The 21,973-nt window shown below is 36.1% G+C and overlaps 1 protein-coding gene across 1 annotated transcript in view; it reads left to right on the plus strand.

Annotated features, from left to right (window-relative positions):
• LOC128997568 (dynein axonemal heavy chain 8-like) overlaps positions 1 to 21,973 on the plus strand; it is a 65,232-nt gene that overhangs the window by 28,346 nt on the left and 14,913 nt on the right. The window contains exons 22-43 of the mRNA XM_054423207.1: positions 300 to 505; positions 968 to 1,188; positions 2,939 to 3,067; positions 3,782 to 3,938; positions 4,402 to 4,540; positions 4,758 to 4,978; positions 5,221 to 5,404; positions 5,656 to 5,796; positions 8,449 to 8,544; positions 8,884 to 9,667; positions 10,159 to 10,277; positions 10,768 to 10,983; positions 12,246 to 12,366; positions 13,069 to 13,339; positions 13,800 to 14,000; positions 14,856 to 15,101; positions 16,118 to 16,271; positions 17,090 to 17,254; positions 17,912 to 18,138; positions 20,097 to 20,319; positions 21,031 to 21,207; positions 21,371 to 21,538. Of these exons, the coding sequence (XP_054279182.1) occupies positions 300 to 505; positions 968 to 1,188; positions 2,939 to 3,067; positions 3,782 to 3,938; positions 4,402 to 4,540; positions 4,758 to 4,978; positions 5,221 to 5,404; positions 5,656 to 5,796; positions 8,449 to 8,544; positions 8,884 to 9,667; positions 10,159 to 10,277; positions 10,768 to 10,983; positions 12,246 to 12,366; positions 13,069 to 13,339; positions 13,800 to 14,000; positions 14,856 to 15,101; positions 16,118 to 16,271; positions 17,090 to 17,254; positions 17,912 to 18,138; positions 20,097 to 20,319; positions 21,031 to 21,207; positions 21,371 to 21,538 (4,566 nt within the window). The remainder of the gene's footprint in view (positions 1 to 299; positions 506 to 967; positions 1,189 to 2,938; positions 3,068 to 3,781; positions 3,939 to 4,401; positions 4,541 to 4,757; positions 4,979 to 5,220; positions 5,405 to 5,655; positions 5,797 to 8,448; positions 8,545 to 8,883; positions 9,668 to 10,158; positions 10,278 to 10,767; positions 10,984 to 12,245; positions 12,367 to 13,068; positions 13,340 to 13,799; positions 14,001 to 14,855; positions 15,102 to 16,117; positions 16,272 to 17,089; positions 17,255 to 17,911; positions 18,139 to 20,096; positions 20,320 to 21,030; positions 21,208 to 21,370; positions 21,539 to 21,973) is intronic.

The raw sequence follows: 21,973 nt of genomic DNA on the forward strand, positions 1-21,973 counted from the left end.
TTTCACTATAGTGAAACTATAATGCACTGTTTTGGCTTGATATTAGCTGAAGTTAGCTGAATATTTTTGTGGTTTATACAACATCTAGACTGTCAGCCAATCAGTTTAGGAAAAGTGCACTCAAATTTATTGTTTATAAGGTCCAGCAGACAAAGTTTCAAGTTGTTTCAAAGTTTCAAGACAAGTAGATGGGTAGCTTCCGAGCTCAATTGAATGGTAACAAGATTTGGCGTTGAGAGTTGTGGCAAATTTGATAGTTTTACTTCTACATTTTGAGTGTGATTAACTTGTATTTGTAGGTCGGACTGTTGGGGCTCCAAATGTTATGGACGAGAGATTCAGAGTTTGCCCTGCAGAATTGCAAATATGACAAGTCACTGATGAGGAAGACCAATGATAACTGGCTGCTTCTTCTAAATCAGCTGATTGATCAGACCGCTTTGGACTTGGCTAAGTTTGAAAGAGTAAAATATGAAACTTTGGTCACAATCCATGTGCATCAGAGGTATATAACTTTAACCCTCATATAACGTAAATACTATTTATCGTTAAGTTATATGTTAAAGGTTACAGTAAAGTTGTACTTTTTTTAATGTGCAAATTTGTTAGAGATCTGACGAATCTATTCTGGAGGAGAAAACTTTACTGCAAAATACACGTGTGATAGATAACATACGATGGGTTTATTAATAGCTAAAGGTTGTTACACTTGAAATACTGACGTTTTAACACAGTAATTTAAATTTATAAGTATATTAGGTTTGTACATCTACATTTACATCTCCTATATTGTTTATACTGTAACTGTACTTAATTTCAAAAATGTTTACAAAGCTGAAAATTCAAACACTGATTTTAGCTGTGATCAATAAAAATAACATAACACATTCATAAATCATAAACAGAACTGCATTATTTTTAAACACTATTTCAACATTCAAACATTTCATACTCCATACTTTTTTAGAGACATATTTGATGATCTGTACCGAATGAAGATTCGATCTAAAGATGACTTTGAATGGCTGAAGCAAGAAAGATTTTATTTCAATGAGGAAACAGACGAATGTATCGTCCACATCACCGATGTTGTGTTTACGTACCAGAACGAGTTCATGGGTTGTACAGAACGTTTAGTGATCACTCCACTAACAGACAGATGCTACATAACCCTTGCTCAAGCAATAGGTAATATCATAGCTTCAGCACTAATTACTTTGGGAAGTTTACATTTACAGTACTTAGAAATTAGACAATATTTAATGAGATGAATTGTATGTAATATAATAATTAATTGTATAAGGTTTTGGGATAGTAATTGAAAATTAATAATAGACAATAGACAAATTCTTTATTGCTTCAACAATATACAAATATTGTAATAATGGGCTTTGAGCTTTGAGATCTGGGTGGTATACCCCCTTCAGGAATCCAACCAGGGCTGTCCGAAGGGGGGGGCAACCGGGGCAAGCTGCCCCGGGCGCCGCGGCTGAGGGGGCGCCGCGCAACGGCTATTGGTATTAACCCGATATTTCGGGAAATTTTCGGGAAAAATCCCGATTATCAGGACATGATTACATTTGATTCGGAATTATTTTGGGACGATATTTGATCCGATTATCGGCGATTTTGCCGCTTCGCGAGTGACGATGACGCCGCTATCGCGAGCGATGTTCACGGTAATTCCACGAACGCAGGAGGCGAAGTCATTTCGACGATCGCGCCGTGATCGCGGAGTCATACCGACGATCGCATCATGACCGCGGAGTCATACAGACAATCGCGCCGTGACCGCTAGTCATATCGACGATTCCACCGTGACCGCGAGTCATACCGACGATTCCGCCGTGACCGCGAGTCATACCGACGATAACGCCGTGACCGCGAGTCATTCCAACAATTCCGCCGTGACCGCGAGTCATACCGACGATTCCGCCGTGACCGCGAGTCATACCGACGATAACGCCGTGACCGCGAGTCATTCCGACAATTCCGCCGTGACCGCGAGTCATACCGACGATAACGCCGTGACCGCGAGTCATTCCGACAATTCCGCTGTGACCGCTAGTCATTCCGACAATTCCGCCGTGACCGCGAGACATTTCGACCGCGAGTCACAAGTTTCTATAGGCCTACCTGTAAATTTTTACCCTTTTTTGGTTTAGATAGATCAGTGCCACAAATGGTAAAAATTAATTTTGTTTGTCTTTTTTGGTAACTGCAATACTCAAGACGGTCGTTTATGCACAGGAAAAAATCCCGCCCCGAACTAAAAATTCAATCCTGTCCATCCCGTATTAACATAGTATTAAAATATGCGAATGCGACTATTACTGGGGGGGGGGGGGGGGCGGCACCACGACCACATTTGTCCCGGGCGCCGCTAACCCTAGGGACGGCCCTGAATCCAACGGTATGAAGAATGCATGATCAGGTTCGTTACTGTTCTACCGTTTGATGAAAAATATCAATCCAAGCAACTAAATAATAAAAACATTTTGTAAGTGGATGAATTTTCAATGTATTTAGATTTTTTTAGCTTGTGTAGCTTTCTTACCGACTAAAACCAGTTGTTTCTTTAGCCAGAAATATTAGTAAGATCCAATGAACAATGTCATCTGGGTCCTGTTTGGAACCATCAAAAGATCGTGACTTTTCTCGAGATCAATTAAACAACCTTCTGCAGGGGCGTACCCAGGGATAGAGTTTGGACAGGGGCCATCTGATTGGTGGGGGATCACATCCTTTGGGGGGTCAAAAATAAAATGTATGTTTTCAAAGCCTGGGCCCCCCTAGGTACGCCCCCGATCCTCTGATTGACAGGCACCCAGCTACCCAATTAAGATATTGTACTAATGTAAATGGCTGAATGAACAACTATTTTGTGTTATTGTAGAATTATGAACAGTGACAGAGTGTTTGATTTTTTTTTCAACAGGCATGTCCATGGGAGGGGCCCCTGCAGGTCCAGCTGGTACTGGGAAGACCGAGACTACCAAAGACATGGGCAAATCTCTTGGCAAATATGTGGTTGTCTTCAACTGCTCTGACCAGATGGACTTTAGGGGTGAGAGAAAATAGTCATAAAAATAATTTTACTATTAAAGAAATTTATGGGAAATAAGTAGATAAGTTTGATTAAATATGTATAGGGATGGTTGAGTTTTATGGTGAAGTTTGTTTAAATACCTTCTATTGAAGTTCTAGCTTTAATTGTTTAGGGAGGTCTATGTTTTAAACCAGACCAATTGCCAATAACTTTATTATGTACTCTAATTTTATTTATATAGATAATAAACCCTTTAGACATAGGCTTTGAAGTGAGTAAAGCAGTTTGAAGTTAGAGCCTGGTTTCTTAGTACAAGAAGGGAGGATATTGAAAAAAACCTTCTATGGTAAACAAACACGCAATATTTAAACTTTAAATTCATCTTGTATTATTTTCTAAAAGAGCTGAAACTTCAAACATATTGTATGCATCCCAGAATAAAGGATTCCTTGTTTAGTTTTCATTTTTGTTAACGGTAAGTGCATATCATTAAAGGTTTGGTAAAACATAAAAATATTAAATATAAAAAATTGTAAAACAAAAACAAATATTCACACCATTTTGTGATCTGGATGTGATGGAAAATGTCTGCAATTATCTCGCAACACAATAGACTAAACGTATGCAATGAGTTTCTCAAGACTTTTAAAACACAAGATTCCTTTATACAGTTTATTTTTGACAAACAGCTATAACTAAGAAACATAAGTGGCACTGATGGTTTATGTCCAGGTCTCGGCCGTATCTACAAAGGGTTGGCACAGTCAGGTTCGTGGGGATGTTTTGATGAGTTCAACCGCATAGAGCTGCCTGTGTTGTCAGTAGCAGCTCAGCAGATACACATCGTGTTGACTGCTCGGAAAGAACGAAAAACCACGTTCTTGTTCAGGTATGTTGTATTGAACTGCTGTGTGCAGTGTCTTGTACCGCTGAGAGGTTTTTAGAATTTATTATATGTCGTGTTATTTTGCAATTAGATAGCTGTGAGTACAGACAAACACTTGAATTGAACTATATGTTTACATTGCGTTTTTACGTGGTTTGGTTTTGAACAAACCTTCTGATGTGATAATTCATATTGGGATTTGGTATTTGTAGTAATTATGTGTATATTTTCAGTTAACTTTTTTGTTTAATCATCTATGAAGTATTATCTGATTTCTCCGTTTTCTAAGTGGTTATTTAACATTGGGTTTTTGTGTAATACTTGTTTAATCTGACCACTTCAATCCGACAGGGTTTGAGTATCATATTTGTTGAAGTACCAAAATCTCTTCAATTAAAAAAAATAGTCGAATAATTAGAAGTTATCATGTAATACACTTTTTACAGGGTAATTGTTGATGTTTCAGTGATGGGGACACTGTGACGTTGAACCCAGAGTTTGGGTTGTTCATCACCATGAACCCGGGGTACGCAGGTCGTCAAGAACTTCCGGAGAATCTTAAGATCATGTTCCGCAGCGTGGCTATGATGGTGCCAGACAGACAGGTTAGAGATATTACATTAGATTATTGGAAGGTTGGACCTCATTAGTCCATTAATTTACCACACTAGTGCTGTAAAGTGAAATAACAATGCGGTAAAGTGACACTTTTCAATCCCAGGAACTGGAATTTAAAAGGCTAGTTTTAAAAATTGGCGTGGGTTAAATACTTATCCACATTTTGTCCTTCACGCATCCCTAACATACTCTTGCATTACTTAGATCATAATGAGAGTGAAACTGGCGTCGTGCGGGTTCAAAGACAACGTTCCGTTGGCCAGGAAGTTCTTTGTGCTTTACAAGCTGTGCGAGGAACAACTCAGCAAACAGCGACATTACGACTTCGGCCTTCGCAACATCTTGTCCGTACTGAGGACTCTGGGAGCTCAGAAGAGAGCAAACCCAAGTGATACAGAGGACACCACAGTCATGAGAGTGTTGAGGTAGGTGATTCAATTAGGTTTAACTTATACCAAGTTCCATAAATATCACCCAAGACTTTTGGTTAAGTTATGTTTGAAAAATCTCACAATGGCTAAAAACACAGCTTAAAACTAAGCCGAAAATGGACAAAAATTTACTAGTAAGTTCAGACTTATTGAGCTTTTTGGAATGTAGTTCTACGTAGCAAAAATCTTTTTGACATTCTATATACGGTCAAACTAACTTGTTTTGCCCATGGTAGAGACATGAATGTATCCAAGCTGGTAGATGAGGACGAGCCGCTGTTCCTGTCTCTCATTGAGGACTTGTTTGTTGGACTGAAGTTGACGACCAGCGTGTACAAAGACCTTCAGAAGGGAATAGCTAGTGCATGCAATGAGAAGAACCTCGTCAATCATCCACCGTGGAACCTCAAAATCATTCAGGTACAACCAGAAATTGAGGGTTTTATGAGTAATTAATTTATATCTAGACCTATGGATGAACGATAACTTAATTTTCACAATTATACCCAAATATATAATATTGTAGTATGACAGCACAGCACCAGTCTTAGTTACTTGTGCTTTTGTGCTACAAAAGTTGTATGAGACTTTTTTGTATTCTCAATTATATCCAGCTATGTAGTGTTTTAGTATGACTATACAACCAGTCTTAGTTACTTGTTGTGTTACAGTTGTATGAGACCTCCTTGGTAAGACATGGTCTGATGACCCTAGGGCCTACAGGCGCTGGCAAGACTAAGTGTATTGAGGTGTTGATGAGAGCCTTGACGGAGTGTGGTCGTCCACACAAGGAGATGAGGATGAACCCTAAGGTTGGTCCGAATGTTTTTATTATAACACGAATGCTGAAAGCACACTTTAACGATAATTAATTGGGTTTAAATTTGATTGTAGTGTAAATATTCTTTGATATGGTCTCATCTAGAAATCATATTTCTCATCTAGAAATATTTACTTAGTTCGAATTCAAACACAACAATTAGAATTGATTAAGAATTTAAAAAATCTGAAGTTTCTTAGTATGAAATATTTCTTGATCTTCAGGCAGGATTTCCACTTTGAGATCTTTTCAGAAGCATGCCAATTGTTCCCGACGTCTCCCTATCAATGGTCTATCTATGTCATGATGAAATGACACTCTATGTCATCCGATTCTACCCCACGTCTGCCAAATACACCCACCATATGTTTATTGCTAACAACATCTGCCGATCGTGCCCGACATCTGCCAATAAAAAAAAAAAATAAATAAAATAACAGCATACACCATATTTGTTTAGATTTTTGGACCAGCTGTTACAGTAATTAAAATAACTGAGGTGTATTGGATTTTACATAGTGAGAAAATAGTTATTTGTGCAACTAGTGAGAAAAGTGAGCAATTGACTCACTCGAGAGAAATCCTTACTCACGAGCCGTAGGCGAGTGAGGACTGGTTTCTCGAGTGAGGCAATTGTACTTTGAACTCGAGTTGCACATTATACTTTTCCTACAGTTACCATAAAACAAAAACATTTGTGAAGAAACATGAAGAAACATAACCTATTTTTACGCAGAAGTGAACTTTTAATATAACATTTAATGTGAAGTGACAAATACAACAGTACAACAGCTGACCAGCTGATTTACAGCCAGTGCTGCCAACGTATTTCGCGCGCATGAGTGAAAATTTAAAAACGTACGTTTTCAGGAAAAGCACTTTGCAAATTTTTTTCCCCTTTTTTCAAAACTTTTATTATTATTTTTATTTTATTAACATTTGAAGTTTCATAAAATGTCCATGGTAACGCAATATCTTTGGTATTTTTTTAAAAAAGAGCATCTTTAGTGAAAAACACAAAATCCTGTCACGTCCATAACAGACGTTTAAATGAATATTAAAAATAGTTAATATTATTTTTATAACTATGTTTTGCTATAAACTAATTTACTTTTATGACCATTATACAATAAAAAGGTCACTAAGCTTTTGGTATATTTGGTCTTTCTAGAAAAAAATAAAAAAACTCAAAAAATTGAAAAAAGCCAATAAAATCTTTTTAAGTTTGTATAACTCCGGAAAAACTTACCTGAGACCCGAAAAATCGTTATGTTTGTATAGAGGTGTGCTTCTTTGGTGTATAAAACATTGAAATATGACGATATTTTAATTTTTGAAATTTTTATGATAGAAATCATAAACGTGATGGTCAGTGACAAGCGGTACGGTCGTGAATTTTCTGAAATAATCTAAATCTTTCTAAACAATCCTTCAATTATACTGTTAGTTATAATAAAAATAAGTGTTTAAATTGAAATAAACTGTTCAAATTACAATTATATTAAAGTTATTGTCACGACCAAACACACTATAATCCATAAGGCTGGATTGGTCGTGAAAAAACCCGGGATGGTCGTGAAACTTTGGTCGTGAAATTACGTGTTATTTGGCTCTGTTCTGGTGGTAGCCCTGCACCTCATGTTTGAGGATACAAAGTGGACTTCTAGGTTAATCTAGCAATTGAAATATCTTATAAACAAAAATTAACACCATGTCTACTTCATCGAATGACTACGTACGGTCATGGACACACCAAAATTACAAAAAACACAATCTTTCCTTTATTAATCTTGTAATTCCTCCTTTCAACTTGAAACGACCGGCACTACAATCCTGACGTACACCCCGAACTAGTCTCTAAAACCAACTGACTCCATTGACGCCAGGCTTGCCACTGTCGTGCTCCAAAGTTGAAAATCTTTCCCAAATGGTCGTGACGCCAAATCGAGGGACAGACTTATTTTGTCATGGTAGTCAGTTTGCAATGACAATAAAATTATAATATGCTCCTTTTTTGTAAGTTTAATAACCATTGATGACATAAAAATATGGCTTTATAAATTTCGGCATGAATAATTAGTCTAAAAACAGCGTGAAAGTTGGAAAATGTACCCTAGGGACACGTCATGGTCGTGAATTTCGAGACTTTAAAATTACGTAAAAAATACCTAGAACCTATTTAAAACCAAATAAATGTGTGTAACATGTTGCCCCCGTCCCAAAAAATATTAAAACACATAATAATAAACTACAAATCCAGTATCTACGAAGTAAAAGGCCAGGGACATGAAAACGTATGTTTTTAAATTTTCACTCGCATACGACATTGCCTGCATGTTACGCGCTCACTATTTCGTGCCTTCACGTTGCAAATCTGGAGTGAGACAAAGTAATTAGAGTGGGACAATGTTAACATTGTCTCACTGGTGAGCGAATTGGCCACTTTGCTTTCTCAAATCAGTGAGAGAACATGTACATTGTTAGGTAACTGTAGGAAAAAGTCTTGCCTCGTTCTGAACTGAAATCATGCTTTGAGTATCCCATGAGTTTTTAACAGTGTTAAATTTTTTGTTTGTTTGTACAGTACTACGTGGTAGTTTATATTTTGTCAAAGGATTTGTTTGATGATATTTTTTATTTGTAGGCTATCACAGCTCCACAAATGTTTGGGAGGTTGGATGCCGCCACCAATGATTGGACTGACGGGATATTTTCTACTCTATGGCGTCGTTCACACAAGGTACTTATATTTGTATGCGATCACATAAAGTAATGTCCATCCAATCATATTGTACTATGCCATAAGAGGTGCTACTTATATTTCAAATAAGTTTTAATGTTTGATTTAACAGTGATTTTTGTGAACTCTGAAATGACACAATACGACAGTTTGCAAACCACTTGTTTAAAATAGCAAGAGGCTTAATTTTGCTTAATGGTCTTAAATGTGATCCATACGATCCATACACCTGATCCATACGATAACCAAATCTCAGTTATTATTCTTGTATACATTAATTTTAGGAAATCAATTTTCGTGAACTTCAGACTCTCTAATTGCAATTAATTACATTTCCAGATCAAACAGAGTGAATACGTCTGGATAGTACTGGATGGCCCAGTTGACGCTGTGTGGATTGAAAACCTCAACTCTGTATTGGACGACAACAAGACACTGACTCTGGCCAACGGAGATCGTATAGTGATGGCTCCAAACAGTAAACTGGTCTTTGAGCCTGACAACCTGGACAATGCCTCGCCTGCCACAGTCAGCCGCATGGGTATGGTGTTTATGTCTGCCTCCGTATTGAGTTGGCAGCCTGTACTGGACGGCTGGCTGAAACTGCGATCACAAAGAGAAGCCGACGTTCTACGCCAGCTCTTCCACAAAATATACGGAGACCTTCACACATTCGTACAGACCAAGCTGGTCGCCAAGATGAAAATCCTCGAAGCTCTCTACATCAGACAAGCCACAGACCTTTTGACTGGACTGCTACTTAGCGAAGATGAACACAAAACCTTCTCCGATCTCCACTTGGAAAGACTCTTCCTGTTTACGCTCATGTGGAGTCTTGGCAGTGTTTTGGAGAATGATGAACGTATGAAAATGGAAGAATTCATTTTGCAACATCCGTCCAAACTGAAGTGGCCCAAGTTGAAAGAAGGAGAGACAATATTCGAGTATGTTGTCGCCGAGACAGGGGATTGGCAGCATTGGTCGGAGCGTGTGGAGGAATACGTTTATCCGCCAGACTCAGTACCGGAGTACTCAAGTATACTTGTGCCTAATGTAGACAATGTGCGTACGGCGTTCCTCATACACACGATCGCCAAGCAGTGCAAAGCTGTTCTTCTGATTGGTAATTTGACATTGTTATTTTCTGTAGAGTTTGTAATTTTTTAAGTTTTATTTTGTTAGCTTTATTGTTAGTTGTTGTGGTTTGATAGTTGTGTATGTTACATACTTGAGTTTATAAAAAGTAGTTACATAATTTTCTTGCGTCTTCTTGCTTAAATGCAAGAATATATTATAGGTATATTAATATACAACACAAGTTGTAAATTTCTAACAATATTTCCTCCATAGTCAATTTAATTTAGGCTTACACTTACAACAAATAAATATTTAATAAAAATCCAATTACACATTAAATTTTTCAATTGAAAAAAAATGGTGTGCTTACTAAAGTTACTAAAATGCCTTAACCTTAAATCTGTGCAGATTATTGCTACAACCAATAGGTTATTACAACATTATTGCATGACAAAGATCACGTGGTTTAACTCATTTGAAAATCATTGATTGTTTCACTTTTTCAGAATAACCCATACAAACATTATTTGTGTCTAGGTGAACAAGGTACAGCGAAAACTGTTATGATAAAGAGTTACATGGCTGGATATGACCCGGAAGTTCAACTCAGTAAAAGTCTCAACTTTTCCTCTGCTACAACTCCAAACATGTTTCAGGTATTCTCTCTACAAGGATCAATAAACATATGTTTTACACAAACATAGAGATAGGGTTAGAGGCAATAACAAAGAGGAGCTGAAAATGTTTAATCATTGTTAAGTTATGAAAGCACATCTGATTGACATATCTTTGTGATTGACGTGTCTCCCCATTCAAAACAGTCAGAACATTCAGAGGGCTCAAAAAAAAAAATTAACTAAAAAAAACTTGTTTTATTATTGTAGTTTTTTAGTAAGCCTACTTTTACAGTAGCAAGGGAGGGATGTTTCAGCTCACCAGTATATACAAGCTTATTCAATATGTGAACGAATTTGTTAAAAAGGAAACCAGTCAGTGAAATACTGAAGTCATAGCATGTTCTCTTGGATGAGAAACTCCTCTCATTCATGGTCCTGAGTAACTATTAGTAAAGTGTGTTTGTAAAATTGAATTTTACAACTTCTCTTACAAAAATGTAAAAAATAAAAATTTTCACCCTTTTTCCAGAGGATTGTTGAGAGCTACGTAGAGAAGCGAGTGGGCTCCACTTACGGCCCTCCCAACAACCGTAAGATGACGGTGTTCATTGACGACATCAACATGCCAGTGGTGAACGAATGGGGGGACCAGGTGACCAATGAGATTGTCCGGCAGATGATGGAGATGGTTGGCTTCTACTCTCTAGACAAACCCGGCGAGTTCCTTACCATCAAAGACATTCAGGTGATCTTCGATGATTTGTTGGCTATGAAATTATTAATGTATTTTAAGGTATCGAGTGACCTGTTTTAAATAAGATCTCTATGGAGGAATATTCCCTTGCAGAATAGACCAATTAGTTTTTTTGTTGTTACTTAGTATAGTTGGTATAGATCAGTATAGTAATTTATTAAGCTAAAATCATGGTTTTAGTGTCTATTTTGTAGGTCTCCATTATCTTTAGTGTGAATAAAGCAGTAGATATTTGTAAATCTCTGTTTGTAACAATTTTACGTGGCAAGAGATAGTTTTACAAAATTTATATGATCATTGAAAGAATTGACACACAGGTAGGAGGAAAGAACGTTCTGACAGTTCATGTTGCACAACATGAAACTGAACGGAGTTGTTCAAGTTGATATAATATTTTTACCTAGTATTCTAATGGTAGAAGTGACAAACCTCTCTTCAGAAAATCTCTGGTTTCAAATCTCATTACAGTATCACTAATAATATCTTTTAGTTGGTGATAATGGCATAACGGGTTTGAAACCAAACTTTAGTTTTGTGTCCATCTATCTAGAAATAAACGGCATCAGTACACATACTTTCTCCCATTAGCTTGCCAACAACCCTTGATATCATGAACATAAGTCCAATAAATTTTGACCTGTAATTTTTACAGCAATAGGGGTTGTACCATTCTGTTTAGTATAATAAGGACCATAACATACTAACCCTTAATCAAAATGATTCAAGCTTTTTTTTACAAAAGTCTGATTGTTATGTTAATTTATGGGTTTTTATATGGGAAAATCCCAAAAGTTACAATAACTTTTAAACCGTAATTTTTACAGCAATGGAGGTTGTACTGTTTTGTTAGGGTCAATAGGACTATAAAATTCTAAATATTAATCAAAATTGTTCCAGCCGTTTTTGTAAAAATTCCTTTTTCCCTCTATTTTATGGGTTTTTATGGGAAAACCACCATTATAACAAATCAAAATTTTAGAATAATGCAACAAATGTTCAGGGGGACCCAAACAAAACGGATATATATCCATCCAAAACTCAAACTCGAAAATGTTGACAAAAATAATACATTCTCTATATACTATGTATAGGGGACAAAGTAAAGAACAGGTCTCAGGTGAGGAAAACTATCCCTGGGTTAAAAACACCATCCACTATAAAAAAACAGGGAATTTTTGGGGATTTTTTTGGGAGGGTTTGGATTTAGTTTGTCCTAATTGTTGTTATTATAATGTTATTTATGTTTCCCACAGCTGTTGGCAGCCATGATTCACCCTGGGGGTGGGAGAAACGACATCCCTCCTCGACTGAAGCGCCAGTTTTGCATCTTCAACTGTACTTTGCCCTCGGACAAGTCCATGGATAAGATATTCAGTGAGTTTTATTAAAAGGCTTTTTAATGATAGCAGTTTCAAAAGATCATTGTGAATTTGTCTCCTCCAAAATGAATGTCTCACGAGATTCTTACACATTTATGGCCTATTATCAAATTAATTGGTTTTCATCTATTTTTTTATACAACAACACTGATTATATTCATTAACAACAAACCAAAAACTGGTTGTTGGTCTTTTTCTGTATTTATGTAGGCCTACTATGCAACTAAGTAATTTGATTAGGTAACATGAAATATGCTGAACCAATTCAACATATTTCTCGACATACTCTTTGTTATGTATGGATGTATGGTTGGTGCTATATTGTAAATTTCCATCATTTGAATAACTTTCTGATTCACATTGTATGTGTTGGTGATATTACTTATATACCTATATATGTAATACAATTAATTTGTCATCCAAGATGCTGAAATATATGTAATCTTGTAGCCTACTGTACAATTTTACAAGAAGGTGAATACACCAGATAGCAGTGCTATCTATATTTTTTAATATATTTTGTTATATTTATTATTATTTATATTTATTTTATTTACTATTCAATGAACAAAAGATACCTAGTTACAATTTTATTTCCTAATAATTTTCTTCAGTCAATACTTATAGTGGCAAGAGTACATGGTTTATGTTCATATTAAGTTGGAAAATAAAAAAGTAAGCTAGTGTCTGTGTACAGGTGTGATTGGCGAGGGCTACTTTTGTCTGACCCGTTTCCAAGAGGAGATCGTAGAGTTCCTGCCTCGCCTTGTACCACTCACCCGTATGGTCTGGCAACAGACGAAGGTGAAGATGTTACCGACTCCAGCGAAGTTCCATTACATCTTCAACCTCAGGGATCTCTCCCGCATATGGGAGGGAATATTGAAAATACAGGAGGCTGAGTGTCCCAACGCTACGATGCTTCTCAAGTTGTGGCGACACGAGTGCTACAGAGTTATTGCGGACAGGTCAGTTGTATAAACTGTTGATGAGTGAATGAAAAGGTGATTTTCGCTATATTTTAGTAGGCCTACTTATATGAGGTGTCTGTCTCTTTCCATCCAAAAGACGGCTGGACAAAATTAACTGTATTTGTTCACAAATAAAATCTACATACCCAGGATTAATATCTTCTTCTCATTTAGATATCAATCCCTAAAGCTCTGCATCTCTTGTTGTCTAAAAAATTTGTTGGCTAAAACGCACTGTGTAGTTAAATCTCAACCAGTGTTTATATTTTGAAGGGTGCTAATTATGTTTGTTCTTAAAAGATGTACTCTCATTGGAAATTATTTCAGTAGAACTAATATTCTGAAATTTAAAAAGTTTAACTTTCAACATTCAAATATTATAACCACCCTTCAAACTTAGAACAATAGTTTAGTACAAATTTGAACTCTTAATATGTTTATAGTTTTTTTTTCATAGGTTTACAAATGAAGCGGACACAAAATGGTTTTCAAACAACCTCCTGAACACGACTGTTGCTTACCTTGGGGAAGATGCTCACCTGTTTGATGATAGTGAAACATATTTTGTCGATTTTCTGAGAGACATTCCCGAGCCTACTGGTGATGAACCTGATGACTTTGTCTTGGAAGCTCCCAAGATATATGAAGAAATACCGAGGTAAAGATTTGCCTAATTCTCTAAAATGATTTTTGGTGAGATTAAAATAGGTTCCTGACATCATAATTATTCTTAGTTCGTAAACCATTTTGCTCATATTTTGTCTAGTACATAACTCCAATAATTGTATTTACTTAATTTTAACTTAACATTGATTCAATTGTAAACATAATATACACCCTCCATTCGATGAGTATTGGGACTGGTTCACTGTAGCCTCAAAAGAGCAGTGGAGAGGGGTCCAACCAGTTGGGTTCGATAGAGGTTTCCTGCACCATTCAGGAGCTCTTTGGTTTAGTCGCCTACAGGCATTCGTTTAGACAGGAGGTCGATATTGGCGCCGAGTTTTTTTTTCATTGTGTCGTCACGCCAACATGGAGCGTACCGTCAAGCAAGGCTGTGAAGTTTTGCTTAAAGCTTGGAAAACTCAGTAAAAATGGTTGGACCACTGCTCCAATGGCTGTAACCTCCACTGCTCTTTTGAGGTTACAGTGAACCGGTCCTGATACTTATTGAATGAACCCTATATTTAATGTTCGAATCAATTAATACCAAACCCCACCAGGATACTCAAAAATCTGGATGAATGGATTTTCATGACTAATGGAAATTAAGATAGGTGCGGTAGGCGGACGACTAGAGGCCAATCAATACACAATACAATAGACATGTCTATGATGGATACAATTGGCACACATTAAAATAACGGATTACCAATAACTGCTAAAAACTAAAATCACCACCATTTTCAGGTGATTGGGATGATAGGCAATATAGATGATTGGAGTTAAGACAATTTAATTTTTATATACTAAAAGGTTTGTGAAACCACTAACAACTCCATTCTATTGACAGTTGGGAGTCGCTGAGAGAGAAGCTGCTGACGTACATGGTGCAGTACAACGAATGTGTGCGAGGAATGGCCATGGACCTTGTGTTCTTCAAGGACGCGATGATTCACCTGATGAAGATATCCAGGATCATCAGGACGGCTCGGGGCAACGCCATGCTGGTCGGGGTGGGCGGCTCAGGCAAACAGAGTCTCACAAGACTGGCGTCTTTCATAGCCAACTATCAGACACACCAGATAACACTGACCAGGTAATGACTAAATATGTATGAGTAAGTTTGGTTTGGTCAGGATTTGATTTGGGGGGGGGGTGCAGTGCACGAAACACCATTTCAGGTTCTAAGAGCTCTTTTTCTAAACGGTTATTATTTAGAAGTTTTGAATTAATTTTTTTTCAGACTTTCCAAGCAAATGCTGATGCTGTATTTTTTTTGTGTAACAGCTGTACAAGAATGAATGAATGAAAGAAATAATATTTTATTTCCCATAAATTATATACATATAAGTACATTGTATTTTTTGTTTTTCTTTTACTTAAATATAATACAGCAAACATTACTAACTAGATAACAAAACAAAAATTATATTCTGTAGAAATAAAGCGAACAAAAGTGTAAAAAAATAAAAATACCTTCTATAACAAAGGAAAAAGTCTACATAGGCAGGGCGTAGACTCGAGTTGCGAAAAGGTTAATTACACGGGAGGTAAAAAAATGTATAGGAAAACAAAAAAAATGTGTATAATTTTAAATTTAAATTTTTTTTTGCTTTGTTTGCACATTGTTCTGTGACAATATTGTTTAAGGGAAGGGAGGAAGGATCGTGGTGAATAATTAAGGAGTTATCTTTCAAAAGGTTGGCTGTAGGATTGACTAATTTATTCCTGTCAATTACGCATGGAGTTATGCTATAAACATCCTACAACCTGTTTTTCACCCAAACTTCACAGCCAACTGTTTAGATATTAGCTCTGTATAAGAAGGTTGTACCTATTCATTGTGGAAAAACTTACTTATTTTGTTATTTGAGATCAGAAATAAAACATTTTCTCCTAGCACTTCAACTGCAAAACTTTTACTGTCAAGAGAGTACTACTATATAGGAAAATGAAAGAATACTTATACTACTGCTGCTACTAAAATGACTTTGTTCACAGCTTTGTGATCAAAATGTGTGTGTAGTTGAATTACTCAACCTTATCTAACCCTATTAAAGAACTATTGGTTTTTCACTGTTCAATCAATTATTCTTGAATTGATAATTTTAGATCCTATAATGTCGGGAATTTTATGGATGACTTGAAATTCCTCTATCAAGTATCCGGAGTTCAAGGGAAAGGAATTACTTTCTTATTCACAGACAATGATGTCAAGGAAGAAGCGTTCCTAGAGTTCCTAAATAACGTCCTGAGCGCTGGAGAAGTGAGTTCCAAAATAGCTTTGATAGTGTAAACTCAAACTCATCTGTAATTCTTCAAATTGAATCTCATTGTTGATTTTAATTAAAATCTTTTTGCCACATTGAGTTAATTATCTTTACAGAACTAGATTTTTTAACAGAAATTTAAATTAGAAATATTATGTAGCTCAGTAAGGTTATGTAGCTCAGTAAGGTTAAGCAGCAAAACCTTATAAAAAGGACATTTTCATTTTTCAGTATTCAATTTTGTATTTGGGACATTTGGACCCTATAGATTTTAGATGTAGATTAATATGGATGTCCTTCATGGTAGGTAACTATATTTTAGTAGTAGCTTCAGTATCCAATAGTCAATAATCGTATATTGATTAATTCCTCGATATTTTGAACTTTTCCTGAAATGAGAGTGTTTATTTTGTAAACCAGATTCTCTTAATAATTTTTACATTAAAACATCTAAATCTAGGGAATTCTTTCATAAGTTAAAAACAACACTTCATTCAAAAAACGATTATTAAGTCAATAATTAATTTGTAGTGCAACATCAAACCCATGAGTACAATGTTGTGCGGGGAAATGTTACTAACAAAAATTTTTATTAATTCTTGCACTTTACCAATAGTCCTTCCTAAACTTGATTAGGCCACTTTTAATTTCATTCACTATATTAATAGTTTATAAGTAAAAAAATGAATAGTGGAAAAAATGTTGTACAAAAATAAATACATTAATAGTACACTACTATTTACACTATTTTTATAATTGGACTAATTGGACATTATAATCCTTGGTCAATACATGTATATTGTAATGTTTTCAGGTGGCCAATCTATTTGCAAAAGATGAACTGGATGAAATCACCAATGAGTTAGTGCCAGTAATGAAGAGGAAGCAACCAAAAAGGCCACCAACACGAGACAATCTTTACGACTTCTTTATTTCATCTGCTCGAAATAATCTCCACATCGTATTGTGTTTTTCACCGGTGAGCACACAAAATATATATTTATTTTTAAAACATAAGTAATCTTATTTATTTGAGTGTGTGTGTGTTAGTTAGGTCTAAGTGCTCATCAAAAGTATTAATACATAAGCTTAGCAACAGATTACTTTTTAAGAGAAAGGATATAAAATCACTGTATTTCATTAGGAATTTTAATGGGTTCAACAGCAGGCTTACCTTACTGACAAACAAAAATTAGAATAATGCACATGACTCATAGAATTTTTGGAACCTCAATCTCCTTCTTAGTAAGGTCTTTGTTCTTGTAGGCTGTGGAAGGAGTTGTGTACTTATATATACTAGTTATACATCTAGTAGGCCTACTTACTTATGCTAGTTATATACTTACTAGCTCCTTCCACAACCTACAAGAACATAGAAAGACTCTACTACTGAAGAAGTCAGCTAGTAGCTCCCCAAATTCTGTGTTATGTGTTTATTTGCGAATTCCATATTTTTTGAGTAAGGTAAGCCTGCTGTTAAACCTATCTATAACAAAATTCTTAAAAACCCTTGCTCAAAGCCATGTTGACCAAAAATGTTATAAGTATTTAACGCTCCTGAAAGCTCCTGTAGAGTTTTCAAATACATAAGATTGAACTAGCAGTTACTGGTTACATAATTGTTCCTTGTTTGTAGGTTGGTGAGAAATTCCGCTCCAGATCAATGAAGTTCCCTGGATTGATCTCAGGCTGTACGATGGACTGGTTCTCGCGATGGCCCAAAGACGCGTTAATAGCTGTGTCGAGTCACTTCCTCAAGAACTTCGCCATTGTCAGCTCACCCAGTGTTAAGGATTCACTTATTGACGTCATGGCCGAAGTTCAGGACATTGTGGCTGACACTTGCGTCCAGTATTACAACAAGTAAGGAGGATTATGTCTGGTAAGGTTGAATACCCTGTAATCTGAGTATGGTTATTGACAGTGTTGGGAAGTAGCGCGCTACAAGTAGCGACGCTACAGTAGCGCGCTACTTTTTTTGTAGCGTTAGCTGTAGCTACGCTACTTTTAAGATTTTGTAGCTTTAGCTGTAGCTAGCTACATTTTTAAAGTAGTTGTAGCGGAATTTTAGCTACTTTTCTCGCTACATTAACATTGTTTGAGATATAGATTTTTATCATAACCTCAACCTTAACTACGTGAAACAACCTCTTTCAAACTGAGATTTAAAAAAAAATTAGGCCTTACTTTCTTGGCTTCATACAGCTGGTTGCAGCCGTTTCATTCCCTATTCTATTACAACGTTGTGTGGACATGGAGGCCATTAAATGAGTGTTATCCACATTTTTGGCTCTCATTTCCTTAATTTACTATTCTATGATTACTGTCAGATAAAATCAAATCGCTTAATGCAGACGACGTTTAGACGTTACCGGTGACAAGAGAAGCTATTGAATGCTTGCAAGTGATTGACAGGGAAATTAGTAATCAATTTAGTTTGTTTATTATACCGATAGTGTTTCAACTTGGATTTTAATGGAAACCAACACTTTAAACCTTAAGACGAATACTAAGTTCCAAGTTCAATTATTAGGAATCCTATCTGTTTAGTCCTAGCAAGAACAAGCCTACTATAGCCAACTTGTTACATAGCCAAGTAGGCCTACATGTTATTTTTACTTTACAAATTTCAACATGTTTAAATTAAAAGCCGATTTCAGGATAAGTTACTGGATACTGTTTTCTGTACCAAACTAGGTTGAAGCATAATTTGCCCTATGCATAATGACAATAAAGGACGATTTCTTGACATTGAAAAGTGTTATTCATAGTACAAGTAACTTATCACTTAAAAGTTTATAGCAATGTCGTTTTTAACATTAAAAGAAAGGCAATAAACTCCAATTTCAGTAGGCTAGGCTCTGTAACACAAAAAAGTATTTTTAAATAATCGTTTTACAGTTTTATTGGTCTTAATTTTTGATATAAGACATCTATAAATGAATCTATATTAAAGAAATAAAATGAGCTTTTAAAATATAGTTTGGTTGTATGTCCTTTGAACTTAATGAAATTTACATTTAAGATGCATAAAAATAATGCAATATTTAAAAATAAGTACTAAATATGATGGGACACCGAACTATTTGGTTCTGTTGTTGTAATGTTAGGTTTATAATGCCAAAAAATTAAATACAATCTAGGAATAATTTGTTTTCCAATTAATGTTAGATACAATACTGACATTTTTTAAATGTTTGTTCAGTAAAAATGTAGTTGCAATTAATTTTACATTTACCTAATGTGCGTGGAATAAAAAGTAACGTCTTCGGAAAAGTAGCTAAAATTGTAGCTGTAGCTACATTTCAATGTAGCTGTAGTTGTAGCTAGCTACTTTTGCGGAACTGTAACTGTAGCTGTAGCTAAGCTACTTTTTTGGAAATGTAGCAGTAGTTGTAGCTAGCTACATTTTAAAAGTAGCTTCCCCAACACTGGTTATTGATTCTTACACGGAACATAGTAGGTCAGTGATAGCGTCTTGGCCTGTCAAGCCAGCTATGGGTAGTCCCTCCAACATATGTTGTGTACAGTATGTGTATTTATAAAATATATTTTAATGCAATTTCATTCCAGATTTGACAACCAGACAGTCAAACAAATTTAAGTTACATAACATGTTTTTGTGGATTTACTATTAGGTAAAGTTTTAATTTTTTGTGTAAATGTGAAGTAAAATTTCATAATTTAACATAAAAGATTTTTCATTTTCATTTTTTTTTTTCAAAAGTAAAAAAAATATTAAAATATTCTTATGATTTCTGTCTACTTTACCCATATTTTTAAAAGCCGGTTCACAACTCTTAAGCTTTGATTTTGTTAAGATTTCGGCGACAGTCGTTTGTGACACCCAAGTCGTTCCTCTCGTTTCTCGACGGGTACAAAGGCATATACAAGCAGCGGCTGGCAGACATTGAGGTGATGGCAAAGCAGATGAATGTCGGCCTTGAGAAGCTGAAGGAGGCAGCCATTAGTGTGGAAGAGCTGAGTGTGGATCTAGCTGAGAAGGAGAAGGACATTGCAGTCGCAACTTCTAAAGCTGAAGAGGTGAGGGGCAATCATAAATGGAAGTACCGGTAGGATTGATCATTGACTTTTGGATAATTAAGTAGACTTATCTATATGGATCTATGCTGTAACCAAATTCATTATTTAAAAAAGAGCACAATTGAATGAGTTATAAGATTATGGCTATTTTTTAAAATTCTATTATCTTGTTTAAATGTTACTGAGCTATTTTATGTGACATAAAAGATGCTTTTTGTACAAGAAGTTGTGTTTTAAGTTTGGCATGGATAAAAAGTTGGGATTTTCAACAGAAATTAGTAGTTCACATCAGCAACCTTGTTGATGGCTCAGTTCAACTGTATGTTCAACTTTTTACTGGCTACAGCTTTGGAAATGGAATTTCTAGTTCTTTCTATAGTCAAAGGTTTTTATGCCTAGTTTTTGACCCAAATACAAAAAAACTTTCAAGAATGCTGTCCAGTGGCTGACATAGTTAAAGTGTTGCCCATATTCATGCACGAGCAAACTGCATGAACTGCATACTGGTCTTGTGGTAGAGTGCGGGACTTCAGGCCTGAGGTCCCGAGTTCAAATCCTGACAACTACCAATGGACTTTATCGTAGTGGTAATGCCGCAATCCTCTATGCCTAGCCTGAAGTTATGTGCAAAACGGTTCCCGATAGAGCATACGTCCTAGAATGTGAAGGAGGCACAAAGAACAACTAAACATGTCCAGTTGTCCCTTGTAGGTGTTGGCGGATGTGACAGTAGTGGCCACAGCCGCTGAGAGAGTGAAGGCAGAAGTGGAAGAGGTGAAGGACAAAGCTACGGCCATTGTCAGGGAGATAGAAGCTGATAAGGCTGTCGCCGAGGAGAAACTAGAGGCTGCCAGACCTGCTCTGGAGGAGGCTGAAGCCGCGTTGCTGGTGAGTTACAAACTTAAGTGGCTGATAGAACTCAACCAAAGCAAACCATACTATACTATTCATATATTGTACATAATATACAATGAATGGTGTAAATATCTTAGTTTCTAGATCAAGCGTTTTTATATAGAAAATTTACTTTCATGTGTTTTTTTTTGCACAGACCATCAAGTCAACTGACATTGCCACTGTGAGGAAACTTGGCAAACCGCCATACCTCGTCACCCTAATCATGGATGTTGTTTTGATCCTGTTTCAACGTAAAGTCGACCAAGTTAGGCCCGATCCCGAGAAGAACTTTCTGTTCCCTAATTGGGCTGAGTCGTTGAAGGTAACTTAAATTGTATATATAAGTTTAGTAGTAGGGTAGCAGTATTGGAAACTTTGACAAAGAGGGTATTGCACGCTAGCAAAATTGAGTTTTCATTCCACTATGAGATACTAAAAGTATTTTTCCTACAGTCCCCTGAGAAAGCGGGCTTCCTTGCACTGATTATAATACAGAAAGTTTCTAATTGCCGCCTTTACTTACTTTTGTCGCATGGTTTTCTTTTGCCGCACAGTTTTTATTTTTTTTTGTGTACACCAGTATTCCAACCAAACAACACAAAACAGCAAGCTATTATTATACATGAATCCATGTATGCTTGGAAATATTTTGGCAACACTTAAAGATATTATGACTACGATCAGCTGTTGCAGTGTTTCCCATTTGATTCAACGCTTGGATTTAACCTAACATAAAACGTGTTGTTTAGTGTTTAAA

Source organism: Macrosteles quadrilineatus, unplaced genomic scaffold, assembly GCF_028750875.1.
Source record: "Macrosteles quadrilineatus isolate MER2022 unplaced genomic scaffold, UCM_ALF_1.0 Scaffold_6__1_contigs__length_79288215, whole genome shotgun sequence".
NCBI classification, from domain to species: Eukaryota; Metazoa; Arthropoda; class Insecta; order Hemiptera; family Cicadellidae; genus Macrosteles; species Macrosteles quadrilineatus.